We start from the raw sequence: 26777 nt of genomic DNA, 5'->3' as shown, positions 1-26777 counted from the left end.
GTACAGTTATGTGTAAAACGTGAGGACCATACAGTGTGCAAGCAGCCACAGAGGGGATCTGCTGTTTAAAATCTGCTTGACTGAGAGTTTGTTATCTATCTGTGCCACCTGTGATCTGTCCATTAAGTGTATCCAAATGCAGATAGATTTTTTTTTAAACAACCCATATCTCTAAGTTTCAGGACCAGCACACTGGGGAAAAACTTTGTTGAAGCCAGAGCTGTAATCCATAAATAGCCATCTAACACAGGTGTCTCACCTTTCAAGGTGTTCAAGCAGATCTTTTACAGTCAGAGAGACAGCGTTATCCTTAGACATTTTTCTTTTTCAGAAACAAATTGGAAGGGTTTTAGGGAGACCAGAATTAAGCTGCTTATATGAACATATATGTTAGAAAATAACGAAAAATAATTGAATTGTATAAGCTACTAGATGGCGTCAGTTTTAATTCACCGACATTTAAGACTCGATAAAGTAGGTGTGTCAGGTTAGGAAAAAGTATAGTGGGAGAAGTGTCTTCTTCTAAAGGCCTTGTCACATTACCAGAAATTTCCAGCAATCTTCAGTCGCATATGTCATTTATAACCTTCGTGAGTTGAGGGCAGTCGCAGTGTGCTTTCGTGACTGGGGGTCTAACATCCCCCTCAGTCCAACTAGTCTGCAACTTGCCTAAACAAAATCTTGTCTTCAGTTGTAGTTGCAGGTTCCATGTGAATGATAGCCAACAACCAATGAGTGCTCAGTGGGAAGTGCATTCCATATAACGCAGCTGCTATATGAGAAATGGGGAACGCAGGTGTTATGTACCTTATAAACAGAACAGAGACTTGTCTGTCTGATATCTCAAATATTACATACCATAGCCTCCAACTATGAGAATGTCTGAAGTGTGGAGCCATGAATCCAAAGCCAGTTTTACTTGGTCAAGGCCTGAAACACAGACTAAACAACCAAAGGATAAAGTTATTATTCTTATTTATGTTATGTTTGCGTAGACATCTGAATATATCACAAACTCTAACTGTAAGTTAAAGTTAAAACTTAAGTTAAGATTAATAACGATAAACTGGTGATTAGACAATTTCAGCATCTGTTGTGAAAGTAGGATGAGGAACGACCAATCTGTTACCCTTGTTAATGTCCCCCGGCCTCTAGAGCACACTGGGAGTTAAAAATCACAGGAGCATCGACTCCCCAATTACATTCTGTGGTGTGAGAAGTTGTAGCCAAGGTTTGAAGTGTGCCACAGGCATCTGTGAAGTTTACTCCAAACACATTATGTTATTAAATAATGGAAAAACTACAGCTGAAACCGTGCAAGAGAAATTGACAAGGAGACAGACATAAGCAAGTAGAAGACGACTCAGGCAGGCTAGTTGCCCAAATTGGTGATATTAGCCAGGGGCCCCTGTCTGTTATGTATAGTTCTCTCTGTGAGCGAATTCCATTTGATAGTTCTTTCAGGCATGGATTTTGGTTGATTAAAGTAGGCCTGACCCATTACTTTCAGGCAGAGACCATGGGTCTGGGAAGAACTCATTCCATACTTAACAAAACCATACCTGGCAAGTTTCCTCAAAAAACTCAATGAATATGCAAACATGTGAGTATTTACAATGGCAAGGATCAATCAAGAAAGCAGAAGCCGTCCAAATGTCTGCACCACTCTGCCGGATTGGATACGTATAGTCGTCAGCATTCCCCAATGAAGAACTGGACGATGACTGTACTGTCCCATTGGTTTCTCTTTGGCCTGGATATGTACGTATAAATACAGTTTTAAAGCAATTAAGCATATATCTATTTTTGCACCATATGTCTCTCGTCTGATTATTTCTGCTTTGGTTACTAAAGGGATGTGCATAAGGCTCGAGTCTGTTCTGTATCAAAAGAACACAATCCCAGGGTGCAAGTGACCCTGCTGGAGAAAGAAGTCTGCGGGGTCACCTAGTGCCAGTAAGAGATGCTCTTCAGGGAAACATGAAGACTTTTGAGCCCTGGTCATATAACCTGGAAACCATAGTGATGACTCACCTGCATGGGTTTCCTAGCACAGATATAAAAGGCTCCTGCATTCAGTATAGAGGGGGCCTTGGAGTTGGGAGGAAGACAATGATACATATCTAGGATAGGAATGTAGGCTTGAGGGTAAATAGAATGGCCAGAAGGCATTGATTCTTTCTTATTTGTAAGGCCTTATGTGTTTATGGGGCACTGTTTTGAATGTTTGGGTTATAAAATCCTTTTATTTTCTCACTTTAAATCTTTTTTGGCTGTCATTTCGGTTCAGGGACAAAGCATGAGCTCCTCTTATAGTCCATACTGACAAAACCTACATTAACTCTGCTATTAGCTCTTTCTGAATAATTCTGAAATATTACAAAAAAAGTCTGAATTAAGGTAAGCCACCATAATTTGGGGTGTTCATAACAAATGTATTTCATGAGGTACAAGAACATAATAAAAAAAAATAGTTGCATGAGATATTTGAAAAATTAAAATGTGTACTTCAGTTTCAATATTCTTTTATGTACTAGAAAAAATTCAAAAATAACATCATATTTGTAATCATGACCCTTGAAATTGTGTTAAACGATACCCCACATGCTTATGTTTAAAATATGTCATTTGTAATCCTCTGAGCGTGTCTCTTTAAAGGGCTGGGACCACCAGTGAAGAATCAAATATGAAAAATATTATCATATTTCGTGACCAGCAACCTCAAAATAGCACAAAAAGAAGCTCATATTCCAAATACCGTATATACTCGCGGATAAGTTCTCCCGCGGATAAGTCGGGACTTGATTTTATCGTATAATTTTTGCCATTTTATAATGTCAGTCATATAAGTCGAATGTGGAAAACTCACGCTATTGGTGCAAGAGATTATGATATGCTAACGCCCACCTGAGAGAGAAACCACGGAGCACGCCGCCTTTGTTTCCTATGTATTGTGCCTAAGTGACCACACGGTAATACCCTAACTATTTCGAAGCAACATTTGCACTGATTTGTGTTTATTGTATCTCACACCCTCATACACCTTTATTATAAGAGCATCCTTTATCTACGATCAAAAGAAAATATGAAGCTGGTTTTAAATTAAACGTCGCTGAAGTAGTGAAAGAAATTGATAACTGTGCTGCTGCAACAAAATTCTATGCATCTGAGAAACTGATGCGAGATTGGAGGAGGCAAGAAGATGTAAAAAAAAAAAAAAATTAAAAATTTAAGTGTTGCATTTTTGAACGGGTATATAAGTCGGGGTCTGATTTTGTGATCGATTTTTCGGGTTTCAAGACCCGACTTATACGTGAGTATATACGGTACCCATTTTTTTCAAAATTTTGCCAAAAGGACTAACTTAAACCTCTCATGTCCCATTAGGGGGTGAACCAACCCCTGGGATCGGTTGATGTGGCATGCAAAAACTTCAAGCCCAACTGATCATTTTTGCTTTTGGTTTACTCTTTATCAAAAGGGTACAAAATATGGTCCAAAAACAAACGTCCAAGAAAAATAAAAAACGGGGGAACCCCAAAAAGCTTGATATATTGCATAACTAGACATCCAGATGAGTGAAATGGTATATCATATGTGAGTCAGTTGCTGGAAGTGTTTTGGCCTTCTTCATTATAGTTTAGTATGGCAATCGCTCCCTCTGATAACATCAGCAACACTTCTATAATCACTGATTGCTACCTTTTCCCAATACGGCTTCACTCTACTGTTGCTGACTAAAATATAAAGCTATCGAGATCTTTTTTTGACCTGTCACACCCTGCCCATCCTCTGTTCACTCTCGTTTCATCTTGTAAATGGCTTATGTCAATCAAGACCAGGACTAATGGATTTCATACAAGTATGTATCCTCCTCCTCAGAGATGCATGAACTCAACACCGTGACCCTAGCATCTGATAGATAGATAGATAGATAGATAGATAGATAGATAGATAGATAGATAGATAGATAGATAGATAGATAGATAGATAGATAGATAGATAGATAGATAGATAGATAGATAGATAGATAGATAGATAGATAGATAGATAGATAGATAGATAGATAGATAGATACTTTATTAATCCCAATGGGAAATTCACATTCTCCAGCAGCAGCATAATGATACAATAAATAATATTAAATTAAAGAATGATAATAATGCAGGTGAAAAACAGACAATAACTTTGTATAATGTTAAATGTTAACGTTTAAAATGCCTTGATTTTATTTGTGTTAAATGGATTGATGGTGGGCTGTTGGGGCTTAATGGTTGCAGTTCCATATTTATACTGAATTTCACCTGTATAACTTTATAGAAATAACTTCTTAACCTGTACTAACTTAAATTAAAGAAAACTTTTAGAAAGATCTTTGCAAGTGGCTACGGCTTTCCTCAGTTGTGTGACCTGGAAAACTCTTCAGCAAACATACTGCTCAGCACTGCTGGTCTCCCTGGCTTACCCCATAATCCTTTGCAGGGAGACATTCATCTTTAGCCAATGCTTTTTCTCAAGGCCAAATATGAGCCGCAAATCAACTTCATTTCAATTTCAATAAATCCTTAGACTATGAGAGAGAACTGGAGCCCCAAAGAGAAAACTAACACAAAGATGTAAATACTCATCTTGGGAATTAAATCGGTGCCCAAGGTGTGATAAAACAACACTGATGACTATGCCACTGTGCCATTCTTTTTCTTTGCTTTTTAGCATAGCTTTTATCTGTTAAGAATAATAAAAGATAAATAAATATATTACCCTAGTGTGTTATGCTACCGTATGTGCAAAATGGCTGAATCAGTACTACGACATGAGCGTCTTTTAATCATTATACTCATACATTATTAAACTGTTGCCAAGTAAATCCCAATGTGTGTGCTTCTTTAGTAAATTATGTTCATCACTGTGAGCGTTAACAATTAAATGTCCTTGATGTTCACCAGAATTATCTTTATGTCAATGGATTGTGCAGAATTCCTCATTCTGGGTAAAATACTGCAGGTTGTAAAATCTACCGCCACAAAAACACAGGAGGAGGCAGAGAAAAGGAAGACCAGCGTCTAATTATAGATAATCTACAAGGGCAAAACAAATCATAGACATGGAGAGAGTGCACATCCTCAACACTAACATTGAACCCAGTCTCCAAGAGAAACTTAATTGATACCAAATTGTAATTATAGTAGAGTTAGTACAAAGGGGTGCAGAAATTGAGGATAACACGATGAGAAATATTAGAAATACAACATAGTAACAATGAAATATGGGACATTTTCAAGGCCTGCAAATGCTTCTCAAACACATTCTGAAATGTGTAGGCAGGGTCTATTGTTGTCTGAATTTATGCCTAACATTGAAAACACTACAGCCCCTAACAGTCCTCTTTATTCCAGAAGTAATTAAGGTCATGAGCAAAGGGCAAGCAAGGCCTGATAAACGCTCAAGACCGTTATGAAGAAGAATACTGACAAATATCATCAGTTTCAGCTAAAAGCATTGTGATGTGGCCTTCATTTAAAACCACCTAAGATGACAAAAGGACTAACTTCAACCGGCACACAGATGATATGCAATTTTCTAGTTGAATACCCTTAAAACGTTGTGATGAAAATGCTATATACATGTTCACATAGCGATTTTAATGCACAATGAAAACATGACATTTAAATGAAAAGAAAGTAAGATTAACAACAAATGTACAAGGCTTACCCAAGCATCCAAATCAGCAGGCTAGGAATGATAAAAAGAGGAAAAAGAATATCAGTACTGTATAAAGAAAAAATAATTGGACCTGGCTGAATGTGAGCTACAGTAAAGAACAAAGTTTGCAATGCAGGAGAAAAACATATGCAAAGAAGATGATTTTATTCATTATTAAGACAACAGCTCCTTTCTTTGGTTTATCAAACAATTACATCAAAGTCTTCCACATAATTGTATAATTTAACTAACCAATCACTGAAGGCTGCAAAATAAAATAATTAACTGTAGTAAAATATACACAAGCTAATTCATTATAGCAAAACCCCTCAGGACCAAAAAACTTTAATTAAATAAGAGTATGCACTTTAATAAGGTTGGGCTTTTGGCAAATCAGAATAATAAAGAGACAGACAAGTCACAATACAACTTTTGATCTATGACGTGTGTGTGTGTGTATTATATATACAGTATATATATATATAAACCGTAATGGGACCAAACTACAGACATAATGTCACCCAACACAATAACACAATTCCAGGATCAAATTAAAGGTTTTTATTTGAAACTATAATCACCAGCCAAATCACACAAGTATAATTTGTGATTCTCTTCCTCCTTCTGTCATTCTGATGAGTGTCACTCACTGCCTTCCAACTCTGACTCACTGAGGTGAGGTAAAGTGGCTCATTGTATCTCAAACCCGGGAGGACTTCCGGTGCTAGGACATAGTCTGATGGAAGCATTTCCAGGTCAGGCAAAAGTCCAACAAACTTGGTATTGTAAAACCCTCCAGCACCCCGTGGCAGTGCCCATGGAACCCTACAGGGCTGTACTCTGGGACTCCAGTTCCCATCATACCCTGTGGGCATATGAATGGATACTAAAGCCCAGGGATGCTGCAGGGTAAATGTCACTGCTTAACCATGGCAGGGATGACAGCCCATTTGTGCTATCCATTACCATATACATATAGACAGAATGTCACAAAGACTTCTTTTTGTTTAATTTAAACTAACACCATTAAGCGTTCTTTCTGTTGTGTATAATTTACCTAAGAATTAAAAGGGGAACCCAAACATCCATGATATATATTTATATATGAGAGTACACAAAACATAGAGTTTATTCTTGTATTATTATTTATTAATGATTGTATTATTTATTTGTATTATTTGTCTTCTTCTTATTTATATCTGTATCTTCTTATTATTAAAGTGTGGTTGAGTGTAGCACTCACAACCTAAACATCTTTTCCATATGAACAACTATAAACCTACTTTTTCCACCCCATATATACATATATATACATATATATATATATATATACACACTGTATATATATTGTGGCACGCGGTTGGGGGTGGTACCCAGCCGGGATGCCCAAGAGGACCGGAGAAGGGCTCATGCCTCCTCCAGACCACGAGGGGGCGACCGCCCTGGTGGCTTTGGGGACCACGTGTACAGAGCTTTGAAGCTCAACCCTATAGGGGCCCGTGTTCACCGCCAGGGAGCGCCCCGATGCCTTTGGAGCCCTGGCCCTCAGCACTTTCGCCACACCCGGAAGTGCTGGGGGGAAGAAGACCAGGGACAGCAGGAGTGCTTCCGGGTACGCAGCCGGCACTTCCGCCACACTGGGGTGTGCCGGCAGAAGATTGTCGGGAGGCACCTGGAGCACATACGGGTGGTTATAAAAGGGGCCGCCTCCCTCCACTCGATAGCTGGAGTCGGGTGAGGAGAAAGACAAGGTCTTGGAGAGGCAAGGAGGCGGCCTGAAGAAAGTGAGGCATTGGACTGTTGGCCTGGATTGTTGGAGATTTCGGGGTTATGGTGCACACTTGTAAATATTAGTAGTGTAAATAAACATATGGTGGTGCTTAAAACATGTCTGCCTGCCTGTGCCGGGGGCTCCTTCCACAATATATATATATATATATATATATATATATATATATATATATATATATATATATATTATAAAAAAAATCCTGTGGGAGGGAATGACTAGGAGACAATACGTGATCTTCATGTTAACAATGTAGAACATGAGATTCTTGCAAGACACACCCTACTTACAATCTATCAAATAAGACAACAGGGCAGCAAAACATTCAGTCTTGTGAAGGATTTGAGCACACACAGATCCAGGGTCTCAGCGCATATAAAACATATAAGGACAATACGTTATAAATAAAACGTCGACTAAAAGAAGAAGAAAGCAGCGCGGAGAAAGAGAGAAAAAAGAGCAAAAGAGAAAAAATAATCTAGGTGCAAATTCAGAAAATAAGGCAAGTACTTATCAGCCCGTAACAAATGGAATTGAAACAAAGCACGTCCAATCGGGCTCAGAATTAAAAGACAGAGTAAAAGACAAAGTAGAACTTCATAAAGACGTTCACAAACGTTGGCGCTATACACATGCAGAGCAGATTATGAAAGTAGTGAAATTCGAAAGGCTCCAAAAAAAAAAAATGTATGCGCGATACAAATGTGGAGAAAGTTAAAGAATATGAAAGTAGGAAAATTAGAAAGTATAAAAAAAGAAAGTAAAGATCGCAGTAGCACAAACAAACAGAAATTAATACTCGAAAAAGGGAAAATAATCACCACGGACCAGGTGTCATTGGAAAAAAAACAGGACAAAGCGAGATCAGAAATAAAAGACAAAGAGTAGAAAACACAGTAAAACGTCATAAAGAGGTTAAAAAACAAAAGGGCCAAACACATGCAGAGCAGAGATAATTCAGGATAGGTTTCTGTGTTTGGAATTTCAGCATAGACAAAGCGATCGACATCATCAGTTAATAATTTTTTTTGCAAAGTAACCAATAAATGCATGTGAGGTAAACCCCGTTTTTGAAATTCTCTGACTGAAACTTCAAAGCCTTACAATATTTACATACTTCTGACATATCACCTGTGTCCATATATTCAATCTATATTCGCCTTTTCGTTATTTCTCTGAGTAATAATTTCTCTTTTTTTGCACTAATGCGATGTTTACTTTTTTTTTGACACTTTAGTTTTTTTCTGCTTTCATATTCTGTATCTTGCTCTGCATATGTTCCGCGCCTACGTTTTTTTTTTGAGTCTTTTGAATTCCAGTTTTCATTAACTCTAACCTGAGTAAGTCATTAAACACATGTCTCACTGACCTCATTTAAAAGATTCAGCATATTTGGACTCGAAAGATTCCAAATATTGTTTTTACATAAGTTCTGAAATAAAAGTGAAACTAATGAAATAGCAACAATTCAAAGAAAAAAAAAATCTTAAAAGTGTGTACCTGGAAAACCAAACACGGGGGTTGGCGAGTGAAGCGAGCAGGGGGGCAAAGCCCCCTAGTATATATATATAGTCAACCAGAGGGGACGCCAGAAATCCACAAACACAATGGCACAGATGCAAGTCCTCATCGAAAACATAAGTTTCATTATTCACAGTTACCTTACAAAAGGCTTCTTCATCCATATAAGCTACCACAATTATGAATTATTCTTCTTCTTCTCCATCTCTTCCTTCTCCTCCACTCCTCCCAGGCAAATGTTGCCTCTCTCCTCTCCTGGCTCCTACTACCTAGATATGGTAGAGCGGCTCCTTTTACCTTGGACCTGGGAGTACTTCCTGTGCCAGGGCACAGCCCGATGGATGTGCTTCCGGGTCGATGGGAAATCTTGTACAGCAGGGATTACTACTCACAACAGCTCCCTCTGGCCGGCCCCACAGAACCCAACCTGGCTGCCCCAAGGGACTACAACTCCCATCATGCCTTGTGGATATCCCTGTAGGAGTCCTGGTCTGGTTGTGCTGCATTTAGCGCATCAGGGAAGCCAGTGCTCCAAATACAATTTCTACCCCTGTTCCAACCATTTCTCCCCTCCTTAATTATATTGGCCTCCCAGCCAGGTAATGAATCATGCCCCATCCCATTTGGGATGCCAGCCCATGTCTGTTGTTCCCTACAATATATACACAGTATATAAATGTTGTCAGGCATGCACACCAGGCTCACCTAAGGTACAGTATGTGGTACCACCCCAGGAAAAGACAGGAAGCAAGCTTGCTAACAGTCTTGTCTCCTTTATCCCTAACAGCCTTGAGAAACCATCCCTTGGGGAAGCCACTCCAAGAAGGTAGTGTCTCATTTTGGGCCTGACCATGAAAGCAAACACTTAGAGATAAGTGATAAGTAGAGAAAGTGTGACTGGAATGAGTTCTAATTAAAGGGAATTACTCTGAGCAGAGCACATATTTTTCATTAATTTCCTTATTTTTTCTTAGAATTAAACAGGGTTTTGCCAGTTGGCACCCAAAGCATTTGGCTTTTGCCCTGCCTCATCATTCTCTCCACACATGTATATGTACAGTATATACAGTACACACACATTCATACATACACTATATATATGACCAACTCCCTGTGAACCCCACCACATATGCCTCCCCTTCCCTCCTTATTTGCTGTATATTGCTTTGCATTCCTGTATGTCTAATCATGTTCCTCTGATGATGATTCCTGGTAGGAGTCGAAAGCTTAGGAGTAAAAAACTATTTCAAGTTACGTGATTCATTTTCTCTCTTTGTGGATTTCTAGCTACAAATATGCAAACCGTATCACAGACCTTCGCTTCCATAAATATTCTATAAAAATCACATAAAGAAACCAAACCAAGTAAATTACTTAAATTGTTAAAATGTATGTTGTTTGTTTTCAACTTGTATACTGCGCAAAAAAAAGCACTTTTACATTTTTCAGCTGCTACATATATAACCGTGAATTACAATCAAACTGATTTTTGTTTTTCGTAATAAGAAAAATTAAGTCAGGCGAAGACACTGAATAAGGCAATTGCACAGATCAATAATTAATTATCAGCCTCTGAAACAAAGCATGAGAAAGATTACAAAAAAGAAATGAACTCTTAAAATGAAACCTGGTCATCATGCGTATAAACCTTTGTTCTTCACTAATAGCTAACTTCAACCTGCCAGACAGCAAAAGATGTAATGCAGAAACACACCAAGCTGCAAGGCCCACCTGCGTACGTGGAGTTAGTTTTTAGTCACAGCTTAGTAATTTTGTGTTGCTTATAATATAATCTTTAAACGATTGTGCACTAATACTGACATTGTAAATATTTTCCTATTAAAATGGTTGTATTGTGTGTAAAAAATATCAACAGTTCTGACTTTTAAGCTAAATTTCCTAGTATAAACTGAACATTAATTTCAAGATGTAAACACTGCATTAGAGCAGGAATAAGTTGGTCCTGGTGGGGCGGCAAGTTTCTGTTCTAACTCAGTTGCTTACCTAGAAACCAGTCCTAGCCATTAATAAATTGTGTTTAATTGGATGGCTTGTTATCATTCTGCCATGTCAGGTCATTCTTATAGCGAATATTTTTTCATTTTCAAGTACATCATCCAAATAATTTGTCAGTCCTTCCCTCATTTCTTATCAGTTTCCTTCCAAATATTTTATCGAACCATGCAGTTCAAACAAAAATAAAGAAAACTTTGGACTAATGAACACATGCAGTACAACTCTTTCAAATAGCCTGAATTTGGAAATTAAAAGCAAAAACACCATTCATCTCAAATCATTTTTTAGCTGGAACTAATGTTGCATATTGTGATCATCTACTGTAGACTTTTGACAAAAATAACTCCTAGCGCAACCAACAGAGTGAAGTTAAGTAGTGTGACCAGATGGCTCTGTAAAGATGAGATGCTACACTCTCGTAATGGTGTTCAAATTTGCCATATAATCACAGACAGAACGGATTTCCAATCCCAGTAATTAAATGCCGCACAATGAATTTGAAACACAGCTGCCAGACAGCTTTTGTGATGTACAGTTTGCTCTTTATAAAATAATTATTCCAATGAATTAAATGATCAAATCAGATGACTTGATTTAGGCAGAAGACCTAATTCAAGCCAGAGTGCCCATTATTATTATTAATGAACAGAAGCACCTGCACCTGGAAACAAAATAAATGATTTTTAACTGATGAACACCAGAATGTCAGTTGAAGCACAACCTCGGGAAGGCAAAACAAACTTTCCAGAAAAACAGCCCGTTTCTTAAGTGTTGTATTAGTCTTAACCTCTCATAATTCATATTTGCAGTTTGTATTTTTTTGCACTACAAATAATGCAATGTGAAATCCATTGAAGCACTGATTAAACACATTTTACTGCAGTAACCTGCATGTTTTAACATAATTATGACCCTGATATAAAATAGGATGGTAATAAAATTGAATGGAAATAGAATTTTGCAAAATTCCCATATTTTCATAATTTTTGTGAAAAACTAGTTCATTCATTTGTATGAAAAATACTTATTGTAATGCTCTGTTGATTACTAAAACCATTTGCTTACACTTCTGTAATCCAAAACAATGTACTGCAACCAAATAACACCAGGTCTTGGTTCACTACATACATTTCCAGTTAAGTTTCCAGACTCTTCTAAATTTTTCTTTACAGAAGCAAAGTGCTAAATGGCTTACGTCTTCCTCCACCTTCCAGACTTTATTAACACTTATCTTCCAAACTGTACACTGAAACTGAAGATGGAAGCCTACTTAAAATTCCAAGGATAAATTAGATTTGTGTAGAAAGGACAGTCTTTTGCTAAAGGGCCCTCAAATTCTAGAATGATCTACTTGCCAATATTAAAAGAGGATTCATTAGCTTCAAAATTTAAATCTAGGCCAAAGGCTCCGTATTTTAGAACAACTCTTCCTAGTTAGAGAGGCTGTTGAGGCTGCCTATAATTCTTTTTATTAAATTAACTTTAGTAATCATTTTGATAGACCGTTACTAAGTCTTTCTCATTCTCTTTCTCTGCTAGGTATTATACTGTTGTGACATTTAGAGGCAATATATTAATTTTATATAAAAAAAAAATATATAGTCATTATTCTCACCCAAACTCAATAAAAGAAAGCAAGGGTGATTTAAGAGTGACTAGAATGTGTTTTTTTTTCCTTTAGTGTGGTAAAGCCACTGCTCTTAAAGACTTTGATACAAATGTAAAGGACAACATGCCGGATTACCGCATATTCTACAGTTACTACAGATAGACTATGACAGAACTGAGCTTAGAGAGAATATGTGGTACTGTAAATTCACGATAATATGATATGAAAAAGTACACCCTCTTTCAATGCTACGGGTCAAGAGGACAGAACCAACACTCATCTAGTCTTCTCTCAGTCCTCAAACAAAATTAAATGTGAGTTTTGAGTGACAAGCAAGAGATTTTCAATTTTCATTATCTCTCTAGTATAAAAAAATATCTTGGGAGGGAGACAGGACGTGATCTTCTCAGATGACACTTTGACGTCACGCAAGACAAGGCAGTGAGACAAAAGGACAGCTGCTGTACAGGCTTTTAAATGATCGACGCGCAGCGCAACAAGCAGAACACGCAGCTCAGTAGCAGCAAGCCAGCAAATGATCCGACCGCATCTCCTTAGTGTGTGTTCAGCCCCCCCAAACCCCCCACAATGCGAGTAGCGTTATATGTCCCGCGAGAAAGACATTTAACCCTGCCCAGGACCAGAAATAAAGGACAAAGAGTAGATGACAAAGTAGAACTTCGTAAAGAATTAAAAAATGTTGGCATGGTACACATGCACAGGAGGTCCTCTCGGATCTTCTCAGAAGACACTTTGAAGTCCCGCGAGATTTTCTTTATCAGTATGCTGCTGCTGGAGTATGTGAATTTCCCCTTGGGATTAATAAAGTATCTATCTATCTATCTATCTATCTATCTATCTATCTATCTATCTATCTATCTATCTATCTATCTATCTATCTATCTATCTATCTATCTATCTATCTATCTATCTATCTAGATTACTTGCATAGAAGACACTTTGTGTCCTTGCACATCACGCCCTACTTACAAACAATTTCTATGAGACACTTTAATGTCCCACGAGACAAAGAAGTGAGACAAAAGGACAGTAACCATACAAGCTTTTAAATGATTGACGTGCAGCGCGATAAGCAGAACACGCAGCTCGCCAGCAGATGAATCGACCACATCTCTTTAGTGTATGTTCAGCCCCCCTTCACAACGTGAGCGGGAGAGACAGCTGCTGTACAGGCTTTTAAATGATTGATGTGCAGCACGACAAGCAGAACACACAGCTCACCAGCAGCAGCAGCAGAAAGACAACAGCTGATCCGACTGCATCTCTTTTGCGTGCGTTCAGCACCCCCCCCCCCCCACCCCCTCCTCACAACACAAGTAGCGTTATATGTCCCGCAAGAAAGACATTTAACCATGCCCAGGACCGGAAATAAAGGACAAAGAGTAGATGACATAGTAGAACGTCATAAAGATGGCATGGTATACATGCACAGGAGGTCTTCTTGGATCTTCTTGGAAGACACTTTGAAGTCCCATGAGACTACTTGCATGGTAGATACTTTGAAGTCCCAGGAGACAACTTGCACATCACGCCCTACTTACAAACAATTTCTCGGAGACACTTTAACGTCTCACGATATAAAAAAGTGAGGCAAAAGGACAGCTGCTCTACAGGCTTTTAAATGAACGATGCACAGCGCGACATGCAGATCATGCAGCACAGCACTAGCAGCCCGGGGGAGGGGGATAACTCATTCACTACAGCTTTATTACTGGCAAATATCAAAAAATAAAACATGAATGAAAATGAATGAAATGAAAATAACAATCTCTTTAAATTGTATATCCGGTTAACCAAACCCGGGGGTAGGCGAGCGAAGCGAGCAGGGGGCAGAGCCCGCTAGTTCAATAAAAAAAAAAAACACAGCCAAAGTGAAAAAGTATATAACAGTAAGTATACCTCATGATTCAGTAGCTTGTAGAATCACCTTTTACTAGCACTTAGTGATGAGTGAACCCCACTAAATTCGCTTCCTTAGCCCAAAGAAGCACTTAAATCTTTGAACTTTGAACCCTGCAATTGTAGATTCAAATTCCACTACTGACGTGGTGTGACCAGAAGCAACTCACTTCACCTGCTTGTGCTCCAGTTGGAACAACAAAGGAAATTTAACCAGTTGTATCTCAAATGTTGTAAGTTGTCTTGGATAAAGGTATCAGCCAGATATGTTAATGTAAATGTGAAGTTGCAGAACAGCTAAGGAACTTTGCCAAACTCAACAAAATGCACTGAGGTCAATTGAGAAGGAGAAAATGAACTAGTTAGGAGTGGATCATAACAGGGAAATGGTCTTTTACATATCCCTGATAGCTTGGGAAACATCTGACAACTATGTTGGATTAAATGTTGAGGCCTAAAATGTAACCCAAGTTATGTGGCAGCAATGCTAACCACTTTGCCACCGTGCCCCCTTGAAATAAAATTAATAGAATTACTTAACAGAACAGTAACATTTTCTTAACATGATTTTGTTAAGGTTTGAACCCCACAGATTCAAGAGCAGGTACCTCTTTCAAACTAAGTAGAATTTGTTTCTTTTATCCCCCTGACGCTTTTGTTCATTCATGGATTCTTAACTCCTTTCTGTTTGCATTATCTGCACAGCACTCTGGGTAATACTATTAAAGGAGTAGGCTCATGCATTACTAACATACAAGTCACATTTAAGTCCAAAAGACCTTACCTTTACGATACGAACACAACACCACATTTTCAGCTTTCTTCTGCATGTGCATTTTGTGTTTAAATACACTCATAAATTTTTCACTAATTTTTAACCCAATCCTAGAAGGAGCAGGAGGAGGAGGAGGTTGGGAGCATGCGTTGATCACAGCACGTTGCCACACCTGCCACACGACAAACCACTTTGATTGAGATCCGAGTGCAGCTATCTAACAGGTGACACCTCAACACCACACTGAACAGTGTGAGGTTTTTTACGGTGCCTAGAGTGTCAATCCTGCCACCAACGTCCAAGTTTTCCCTGCAGGGCTGGATGCAGATTAACGTCATATCCAGAACAGAGCAATTGCAGGGGCCCAACGGAGTAGAGTCACTTCTGGCATTTAAAGGATTCAAACCGATTGCCTAGCCTCAGAGTTACCACTCTGCCCCATTCCTTGGATCAGTGTTATATACTCAGAGGCGGGGCTATCCCATCCAACATTGGCTGCTATAGCTCTGTGATATCACACTGGCCTCGCAAAACATTATGGGTGTTAGGAAAAAAAGTTGGCCACACGGCAAATTTCCAGTAAAATATTCAGTGTATGATGTCACCAGTGAGCTGATATATTCGCTGTGAAAAATGCTTTGGCTGATTTCATTGATCAAGATTACCAGAAATAACTTAAATAAATGATTTTTCTCTATGACTTTACCCGAATCATACATTGGGTATTTTGACCCACTCCTTAACACAACACTGCTCTAGTTCATTGTTTTCTGAGGGTTAGGGTTTTAAAAACACTGTGTTATTCAATTAGCCTCATATGTGTGTATGTGCAATCATTTCTGCCTTGCCCCTGATACTGCATGGATCGGCCCTATGATGCTAAATTGGATTACGTGGATAGGTGCAAAATGAAGGATTGCCAATAGCAACTATACCTTTATGAGGAAGATGTAGGAAATGAAACCTCTTTCAAAATGCTGCATGTTGTTTTGTTTTCCAGATTTAATAAAAAGCATAAGGAATACTGAAGGGATACTTTCATCATAAACGAAATGATTTTAAGAGTGGACCGAAAATGTTTAATGTATAAAAAGGGCAAGTACAATGAATACCACTGATAAATATTATGGTACAACAAACCAAAGCACTGATGTTAACATAGTTAAACTGTGTAACATTAAAATGTCTAGAGCACATATATTAAAACCAACAAATGCATAAAATAAATGCTTGTTTTACTTAAATGCAGAAGACGAGCAACAACAATTTAATTTACTGTTGTGGCTTACTGTCTAAGTAGTTATGTATGGTCGAGTCCAGCTGTACAAAATAGACCCTTAAGCAGTGCCAGCAGATAACTTGTATATTAATGTTGACTGCATGGCAAGATAAAATTGTTATTTTTTGTTATGAATAGGACAATAATAACCAAGTGGAATACTGCTGGAATTTAATAAAAGAAATGTGAAAGCACACAGATTATTATAATTTCTAAAAGGATGATCTGTTGTCAAGGTCAGTTATTCACATTAATTTTCTTAATTATGAATTAGTGAAATTGTTTAAACTTAATCATCAAACACCTTTTTAAAGATGTCAAAGGTGCCAAATACATGCAGATCTTAATTGCTCATTTCAACTTGGCTATAACAGCAAAAAATGTATAAATTTACAGAATGGAGGATGATAAAATATGTGAATCGGAGCAGCTCAATTGAAAATATTTTGGAAACTAAAGCACTTGGTGTGACATGTATATCATATTACAATAGGCATTATTAACTACTGTTTAAAAGGAAAAGGAAAGATTTCTTAAATCTGAAATATCATTTTCTATAACCAATGCAAGGTTAATAATAGGTAAAGTGGAGAACAAGATCTCTTCTTAGAGTTAGAAGTGCTACCTAATGCTAAATTCTTTATTGTATGATAAAAATATTGAAAGTGGTAATCATTATAATTAAACACTTTAGCACAATTAATCATCAACGTAACAGAAGGGTGTTTTACAGCATTGCAAAAATATATCTAAGACTTCTTAAATATCTTATTGTTTCTTTATAATGTCAATACATCTATGTGTCTATTGAAGAAATCTACACTAATTATGTTCCCTTAGGCTAGCAATCTGCATAAATCAATGCTCCAAGCACTTAATACATCCTAGAATGCACAAACATTTTGTCAATTTTATTCATTAACAGTATTTTCAAGAAAATGTCACGCATGAGGAATCATTTATGCAGAATTACCAGCAGCACTTCACATTCCGTCAGTGGTTGTTAGCACTACAGCCTCACAGCTCCCATTCTCTGGGTTCAAAATCCTGCCTGGCCAACATCTACTGTATGTGGAGCTTTCACATTTACGTGTTTTTTTTTCCTTTGGCAGTCTGGGTTTCCTCTTGTATTTCAAAGATCTGTATGCTAGGTCAGCAAGTGAGCAAGTGAATAACCTCCCTGCGGTAAACACAACTACTAAGGAGGTACCGAGGGATTTGGAAATTGTAGAGGGAGAAGTGCTGCTCAGAATAAATAAGATGAAATCAAACAAATCACCAGGACCAGATGATGTTTACCTTCGAGTTCTTAAGGAGGCTTGTGGGTACATATATAAACCCTTGACACATATTTTTAGGAAGTCACTGCGCTCTGGACAGATTCCAAAGGACGGGAAAAAGGCACATATCATCCCAATATATGAAAAGGGTGACAGGGCAGATCTAAGCAACTATAGGCCAGTAAGCTTAACATGCATCACAGGAAAATTAATGGAAGGAATTATTAAGGATAAGATTGAGCAACACTGGCAAGGACAGGAGTTATTCTGAACAGTCAGCATGGGTTCAGAAGAGGGAGATCGTGTTTTACTAACATGCTGGAATTCTATGAGGAGGCAACAAAAGGATACGATCAAAGTGGAGCATATGATATTATTTATCTGGACTTTCAGAAAGCATTTGATAAGGTGCCACATGAGAGGTTGGGAGTTCAGGGTGATGTTTTTAGATGGTGCAGAATTGGCTCAGACACAGGAAGCAGAGGGTGATGGTGTCAGGAACCTCATCAGAACTGGCCGATGTTGAGAGTGGTGACCAGCAGGGGTCAGTGCTAGGGCCGCGGCTATTTTTAAAATATATAAATTATTTAGATAGGAATATAAGTAACAAGCTGGTTAAGTTTGCAGATGATACCAAGATAGGTGGATTAGCAGATAATTTGGAATCCGTTATATCATTACAGAAGGACTTGGATAGCATACAGGCATGAGCAGATTTGTGGCAGATGAAATTTAATGTCAGTAAATGTAAAGTATTACACATAGGAAGTAAAAATGTTAGGTTTTAATAAACAATGGGAGGTCGGAAAATCGAGAGTACGCCTTATGAAAAGGACTTAGGAGTCATAGTGGACTCTAAGCTATCGACTTCCCGACAGTGTTCAGAAGACATTAAGAAGGCAAACAGAATGTTAGGTTATATAGCACGATGTGTGGAGTACAAGACACAAGAGATTCTGCTCAAGCTGTATAACACACTGGTGAGGCCTCATCTTGAGTTCTGTGTGCAGTTTTGGTCTCCAGGCTACAGAAAGGACATAGCAGCACTAGAAAAGGTCCAGAGAAGAGCGACTAGGCTGATTCCAGGGCTACAGGGGTTGAATTATGAAGAAAGATTAAAAGAGCTGAGCCTTTACAGTTTAAATAAAAGAAGATTAAGTGGTGACATGATTGAAGTGTTTAAAATTATTAAGGGAATTAGTCCAGTGGATAGAGACTGTTATTTTAAAATGAGTTCATCAAGAACACGGGGACACAGTTGGAAACTTGTTAAGGGTAAATTTCGCACAAACATTAGGAAGTTTTCTTTACACAAAGAACGATAGATACTTGGAATAAGCTACCAAGTAGTGTGGTTGACAATAGGACTTTAGGGACTTTCAAAACTCGACTTGATGTTTTTTTAGAAGAAATAAGTGGATAGGACTGGCAAACTTTGTTGGGCTGAATGGCCTGTTCTCATCTAGATTGTTCTAGCTGACAAGCTGACAGAGATGGGAGTAGATTCATACCTGGTGGCATGGATCGTGGACTATCTTACAAACAGACCTCAGTATGTGCGTCTCCGGAATTGCAGGTCTGACATTGTGGTCAGCAACACAGGAGCGCCGCAGGGGACTGTACTTTCTCCGGTCCTGTTCAGCCTATATACATCAGACTTCCAAAACAACCTGCCACATGCAAAAGTTCACTGACGACACTGTTATCGTGGGCTGCATTAGGAGTGGGCAGGAGGAGGAGTATAGAAACCTCATCAAGGACTTTGTTAAATGGTGTGACTAAAACCACTTACACCTGAACACCAGTAAAACCAAGGAACTGGTGGTGGATTTTAGGAGACCCAGGCCCCTCCAGAACCCCGTGATCATCAGAGGTGACTGTGTGCAGAGGGTACAGACCTATAAATACCTGGGAGTGCAGCTGGATGATAAATTGGACTGGACTGCCAATATTGATTCTCTGTGCAAGACAGGACAGAGCCGGCTGTACTTCCTTTGAAGACTGGTGTCCCACAATATCTGCAATGAGATGCTGCAGATGTTCTATCAGACGGTTGCGGCGAGCGCCCTCTTCTACGTGGTGGTGTGCTGGGGAGGCAGCATTAAGAAGAAGGATGCCTCACGCCTGGAGAAACTGGTGAGGAAGGCAGGCTCTATTGTTGGCATGGAGCTGGACAGTTTGACATCCGTGGCAGAGCAACGGGAGCTCAGCAGGTTCCTATCAATTATGGAGAATCCACTGCATCCACTAAACAGTATCATCTCCAGACAGAAGAGCAGCTTCAGTGACAGACTGCTGTCACTGTCCTGCTCCACTGACAGACTTAGGAGATCGTTCCTCCCCCAAACTATGCGACTCTTCAATTCCACCCGGTGGGGTAAACGTTAACATTATTCAAAGTTATTGTCTGTTTTTACCTGCATTTTAATTACTCTTTAATTTAATATTGTTTTTGTATCAGTATGCTGCTGCTGGAGTATGTTAATTTCCCCTTGGGATTACTAAAGTATCTATCTATCTATCTATCTATCTATCTATCTATCTATCTATCTATCTATCTATCTATCTATCTATCTATCTATCTATCTATCTATCTATCTATCTATCTATCTATCTATCCATTATCCAACCCTGTAAGTCTGAAATGTCTCTGTATAGGACACTGTGGATGCACGCATAGAGTGTCCTGTGATGGGATCAATTAATATTAATCCATGGTCCTGAATTGGATGAAAATTATCCGTGAATGGATGGAAAGATTGGTCTCAAATGTTTGGTGATTGGTTTAGATCTACTAAAAGTTTATGATTAATTAGGTCTTTTTAGATATAAGAAGTGATGTATGAGTAAATTTGCAGGTTTACATGTTCATTATCACCACATGTATAGAAGAATTAATTAATTACTATGTACTAAATGGAATTCAATCAAGAATCTCACATAATTAGATGAACAAAGTTCACCTGTGGACATATAAGATGTTTCACACACATTGAGGGACAATAATCAAGTCATTGTAGAAGCCCCACAATTAATTATCAAGAAAGTATCAAATCAGGCAGAAGTGGGTTATGGGAAAAATTTTAATGCATTACAAAACCTCCCAAAAAAGTCAAGAAATGTGGCACAACTGAAAATTTGTGTGTAAAAATAGAACATTCTCCAAATGAAAAAGAAAGACAAGCTAGTGGCTTATAAAAATGAAAGAAAATGCCGTTTTACAAAGCTGAAATGGGAAAAACTGGATATACAACAATTGCTCAGTGCTCACGTATTAATTAGCAAGGCTAGGTTTCATTAGGGAGTGATAAAACAAAAGTAATATTTAAAAGTATTCACGTTAAATTCACAGCTTGCTTACTATAAGAAGTTTCTGTGGTCAGTTTACCTTTTTTTGCTTCAGCTATGCTAAAACCTTTGTTACAAGCGCAACTGCCATATTCTACTGTGAAAACCAAATCTACTGTAGAATATGGGAGTAGGAATAAGACAAACCAGAGTGTGTCCAGATGTATTAGCAGTCTATTGAAAGTAACATAGTACAATGTTTTGGAGAAGCATATGTAAAGATAAATAGCTATCAATATCAGTAAAGTTTAATGATGCCCACTTAAATTATTTACAAAAGACCCCTATTAACTTAAGAAGAAGCACAGAATAAATATATTAATCACAAACAATCAAACCATCCTTTACAGAGTTCTTTCCAGCATTGCACCCAGTGATGTCACAATAGGTTTTAGGCTCCCATGATCATTGCCTGGATTAAGAATATTTTACATTACATTTACATTTATTCACTTAGCAGATGTTTTAATCAAAAGCAACTTACAAAAGGGGTCAAACATAATTAAGTAACGTCAACCTGGGAAGTGTTTTGTGAAACAGGTGTTATAGGACAAGTTCACAAAACTGAACATTACAAGTGAAGAGCACTAGACAAAACAGAACAATGAAAGACTGCATACTCTTTTCTTAGCTACTAAAAACCTAGCATAAAGCCACTATCAAAAAGAAAAATATTCACAGAACAAGAGGGACTTCAAACGCTTCTTAAACACTGAGAGAGTTGAGAAGTAGGTTGGCAGCTCATTCCACCAGGTACTGTAGGAGTTACCAATGAAAAGCTTTGATGTCATGTAGAGGTGGTATCACCAGACCCCATTGATTAGCAGATCTGAGTGGGCGAGAAGAAGCACAGGACCTCTTAAGTGCCTCCATACACATACTGTAGGTGCTGATCCACTGTCTACTTTGTAGGCAAGCATCAAGCATTTGAACAGCAATCTTCTTACTTAATCAAATGGGACAATTTAAGACAATGTTAGTTATAGCTTTCTAACTCTTTACAATGAGATGTTAGGTAACGCTAGGTTGTCTATTAATCCGTCTATCTCATCTTTTTTGGGATGGTGACTGATGACCAGCTATGACCATTAATGCTGCTACAGGAAGACATACCACTGCATTTTGAATCATCTGAAGTGTCTTGGTATCACATGCAGGTAACTCCTGCCAATAAAGAGCTTCAGCAGTCCAGACATGACAAGACCAATGCCTGAACCAGAAGTTGTGCCTCATATTCCAGCTGGTAATACCTGATATGATTGATGTTAAACAGAGTGAATCTGTGCAAGCAAGAGAGGTGAGTGAAGGAGCTGGTCATCAATCACCACCCCCCGAAAAACATTAGACAGATGGATTAACAGAAAACCTAGTGTTACCTAACATTTTACTGTAAAGAAGTAGAAAGCTGTAAGCAACATTGTCTAAAATTGTCCCATTTGATTAAATAAGAAGAATACTGTGAAATGGAAACATACTGTAAATATAGCAAAAAAGAGGCACAAGGCCTCCAAAAAGAGCCACAAAATCAGGTCAGAACTTTCACCAGCCTTCCCAGAAGAGGTTCACCCCAAGTCTGCCAGCCTCCAACTGCTACCTGCTGGCTTGTTCCTAAGCAAGTCCCCAAAAGAGATGCTGGCTTAAAAAGTTCAATAATACGATAAAAGTCCTAAAAGATATAAAAATGCCCTGCAAGGGAAACGGTAACTGCAAACCTCTGGATTGTTACCAAAAAGCAATTTATAAAAATGAAGAATGAATTAACAAAAATAGAAAAATACAAGAAAATATTCAAAAGAGCAAAAAAGTATTTGCCTAAAAGGCAATCCAATGACAAAGAAGACTCCATCCACAATCCAAAGCAGAAATCCAAAAAAAAAGTAAAAACAGTAACAGGAGAAAACAAAAGAATTACTGGCAATGAACTGCAAACAAGTACCAATGAAAATCTGGGTGAAGCCGTCTTATCCACCAGAATTTTATAGGTGGAGGGCGGTCCTTGGGGTGTGATGTCACAGTGACCCCGCCTCTTGTGGATTACACCCATAAAATACATGGAATGCCAACACATTTAAAGGCAGTACAAGAATACTAAATAATACAGAAACTTAAAAAAAATTACATAGGAAGTTGAAAAACAATTGAAAAAGTAATACAAACTACAATAAAACAGGAAATATACTTAATTCCAAGCTGTAATTTATACTAGAGAAATGTAAAGCAATTACATGAAACTAGATTCATTTAAGTTTATAGATTTTATTTATGTGTTTATATATTTAAACTCATACTAATTACAAATTCCAGGATTCAAGTAACAATTAACATATTCAGTGACAAAAAACTATAAAATGTTTCTATATTAAATTCTCCAATAAAATTGTATTAACATCAGGAATACTTTTTCCTTTTGGTTTTCAATGTCTATTTATTAATTTCTACTTACCATATAGTATTTCTGCATGTTCCTAGTTTCTCTATGTATTCTTGATGTTTAAAATTATTTTATTTATTCATATTTTATAATAAAAGTTACTTCAGTACTTTATTTCAATTCTGTCCAATACTAAAGAACCAACTCTGCTAAATACAATGTGCTTCCAATAGCCATATTACCTACAGTACATTTTTTTTTCTTTACCTTTAACTGTCTGTCTTAAGGAACTTGGCAGGGCAGTCTGAGGCATGTACTGCTATATACTGCGTGACAGCTTCAGGGCAAATATTAAATTGAGTTATTGAGTTGAAACCAACGACGCAATTCAGCATTTGTCTGCATCTATCGTACAAGTTTCTGGTTCGAGTGTTTGCTTTAAGAACAGGAATGCAATTGCAAGAGTTTTTAGAGTGGATTGCATCTAAGTGCATAACCTCTTCTTGGTTCTCCAACTAAATCCAAATTGTTAAGAAATGACAGCATTTGGAGATGAACCAGACAGCTGCCATTAATAAGTGTTTAAAAAGAAATGATGAACATGGTTGTTTAAGTCAGGATGTTAAGGAATATGTCAGCAAACTGTAACAAGGACAATTAGTAGATAAATAATTATTTGGTTATTCATTTTTACAAACCCGAGGGAAACTGCATCCTGGTTACAAGAGGTGGAAGACATCCGTGGAATGAATGCCAGTTTCCTGCAGGACACACTCACTTAACACACTCATGACTGCTCATACTGGCTCAGTTTAGAGATGGCAGTTAAGCTAACCTACACTTATTGGAGGTGTGTGAGGAAACTGGAGATCAAGATGAAAACCACTACAAAGTTAGAGGGAAAGCGCAAACTACATGCAGACAAGGTCCAGATTGAGAACTGAACCCCAGTTTCCTGGAGCTGTGAGGCAGTGCTGTGTTTTCCATTCACACAAATATTAAAAACTGCAACACAGATATATCTAATGCTAGCTGTGCTACCCGTCTAAGATGGGTTGAAATCCAAGTAATCAATGTAGGCCTCAGCAGTAACGTTTGCATGGCACTATGCCACGCAATTGTCTCTGTTATATGTAATTTAGTATGGGATTCTACTGGAATGACTTTATTACTACAAATGTTTGTGATGCGCCATCTACTGGAATGACTTTATTACTATGAATGTTTTTGATGCGCTATCTTTTGGAATGACAGAGCTGTAGCAACTAGAGTGACACCCAGACACTTATCCATTTATTATCATATACATAGCTAACATTCTGATGTGTCTGGACATTTTAGTCTTTCTTCTAGAAATTCAAAGCAAAAATGTTTCAGAAATGGCAACGACCACATATGCTAACTGCAATGAAAGGAAAAGCTGGTCATCTATAGTGATGTTTTCTGACCTGATAGGAAATAGATAATACTAGCCAACCCGCAGCGTAGCATACGCCGCATAATTATTTATTGATGGGTGAACACTTCCTGAACAATACAGTTGTCCAAATGGGGTGGGTTTGAGGATACGACTGTGAGTGAATGAAAAGATGAAACTCTGGATAGAGCAACTTACAATTGTCCATGACTGAAAACTGGGTTTGGCAGATACAGGCATATCTTTTTGAAAGTTTGTCCCTGTGCCTTATTAATTGTCATTGCAAAGGCCAATCTAACAGGAAATTGTCTGCGTGTAAAAGTAAAAGGCAAATTTGAATCTGATGGGGTCAGGGATATCCGGGGAATAAGGACAGTTTGTGAGGTAGGAGCTGCGATAGTTTTACACTCCAGTACATTGCGGTGAATGCTGGTAACAGTCCGTCTAGTGCCATCACAGAGACTTCTTGCTGGCATGAAGTTTCTGAGAAGCATGACGACTGAACCAATTTTAATTTTGAGTTTATGCGGAGGCATGCCAGTGGGAGTAAGACTGTTAAGAAATTCTTTGGTGAATGAAACTTGATATCCGGGATCATCTGTGACGATGGAGGCAACACTGGTGAAAGTTACTTCATCGGTAGGGATAAGTTTCAGTACTTGATCATTAAGGTGTAGCAAGTCTTCGTTGTTGACGCTTAATATAGCTCGCGTACTGAGTTGTTCCAGAGTCACAGTTGAGAAACACTTTTTTAATGAGTTTTAAGCACGGGGAAAAAAATGAACATTTGAAACATCCGTAATGTAATAAACCACCAAGAAAAGTAACATTGCAACAATGCACGCTACGAACCGATCGCTGTAAACAGAAGTGAAAACAAAATCAAGCCCGGTGCATTCTTTAAGTGCCTTCTCTGTCTTATGCGTCCAGCCCCCTCTCTCTTGAGCGCTGTGTGTGTGTGTGTCTGTCTCGCTCTCTCGCGTGCGCACCTGTGTGTGTGTCTCTCTCACGCGTGTGTGTGTGTGTGTGTGTGTGTGTGTCTCTCTCTCTCTCTCGTGCACCTGTGTGTGAGTCTCTCTCGTTCGTGCCTGTGTTTGTGTGTGTCTGTCTGTCTCTCTCTCTCTCTCGTGCACCTGTGTGTGTGTGTGTCTCTCTCTCGTGCGCCTCTGTGTGTGTGTGTCTCTCTCGTGCGCATCTGTGTGTGTGTCTCTCTCTCTCTCTCTCTCTCGTGCACCTGTGTGTGTGTCTCTCTCTCTCGTGCACCTCTGTGTGTGTCTCTCTCGTGCGTATCTGTGTGTGTGTGTGTGTGTGTCTCTCTCTCGTGTGTGTGCGTGTGTGTGTGTGTGTGTCTCTCTCTCGTGTGTGTGTCTGTCTCTCTCTCTCGCGCGCGCACCTGTGTGTGTGTGTGTCTCTCTCGCGCGTGCGTGCCTGTGTGTGTGTGTGTGTGTCTCTCTCTCTCTCGTGCACCTGTGTGTGTGTGTCTCTCTCTCGTGCGCCTCTGTGTGTGTGTGTCTCTCTCGTGCGCATCTGTGTGTGTGTGTGTGTGTGTGTGTCTCTTGTGTGTGTGTGTGTGTGTGTGTGTGTGTCTCTCTCTCTCTCTCTCTCTCTCTCTCTCTCTCTCTCGTGCACCTGTGTGTGTGTCTCTCTCTCTCGTGCACCTCTGTGTGTGTCTCTCTCGTGCGCATCTGTGTGTGTGTGTGTGTGTGTCTCTCTCGCGCGCACGCACGTGCCTGTGTGTGTGTGTGTCTC

The 26777-nt window shown here is 38.6% G+C and overlaps 1 protein-coding gene across 2 annotated transcripts in view; it reads right to left on the bottom strand.

The window, feature by feature from the left end:
* Window positions 1-26777, bottom strand: part of LOC114668740 (MICOS complex subunit mic25-a-like) — a 487502-nt gene that overhangs the window by 386683 nt on the left and 74042 nt on the right. Inside the window, exon 5 of one of the 2 annotated variants that reach the window (XM_028824653.2) lies at window positions 5713-5733. The exons of the other annotated variant lie outside the window; for it this stretch is intronic. Within the exon in view, the coding sequence (XP_028680486.1) occupies window positions 5713-5733 (21 nt within the window). The remainder of the gene's footprint in view (window positions 1-5712; window positions 5734-26777) is intronic. 2 annotated transcript variants of the gene reach the window in all.

This window comes from Erpetoichthys calabaricus, chromosome 18 (assembly GCF_900747795.2).
Source record: "Erpetoichthys calabaricus chromosome 18, fErpCal1.3, whole genome shotgun sequence".
Taxonomy (NCBI): domain Eukaryota; kingdom Metazoa; phylum Chordata; class Cladistia; order Polypteriformes; family Polypteridae; genus Erpetoichthys; species Erpetoichthys calabaricus.
This window is presented reverse-complemented; position numbering and strand designations above follow the sequence as displayed.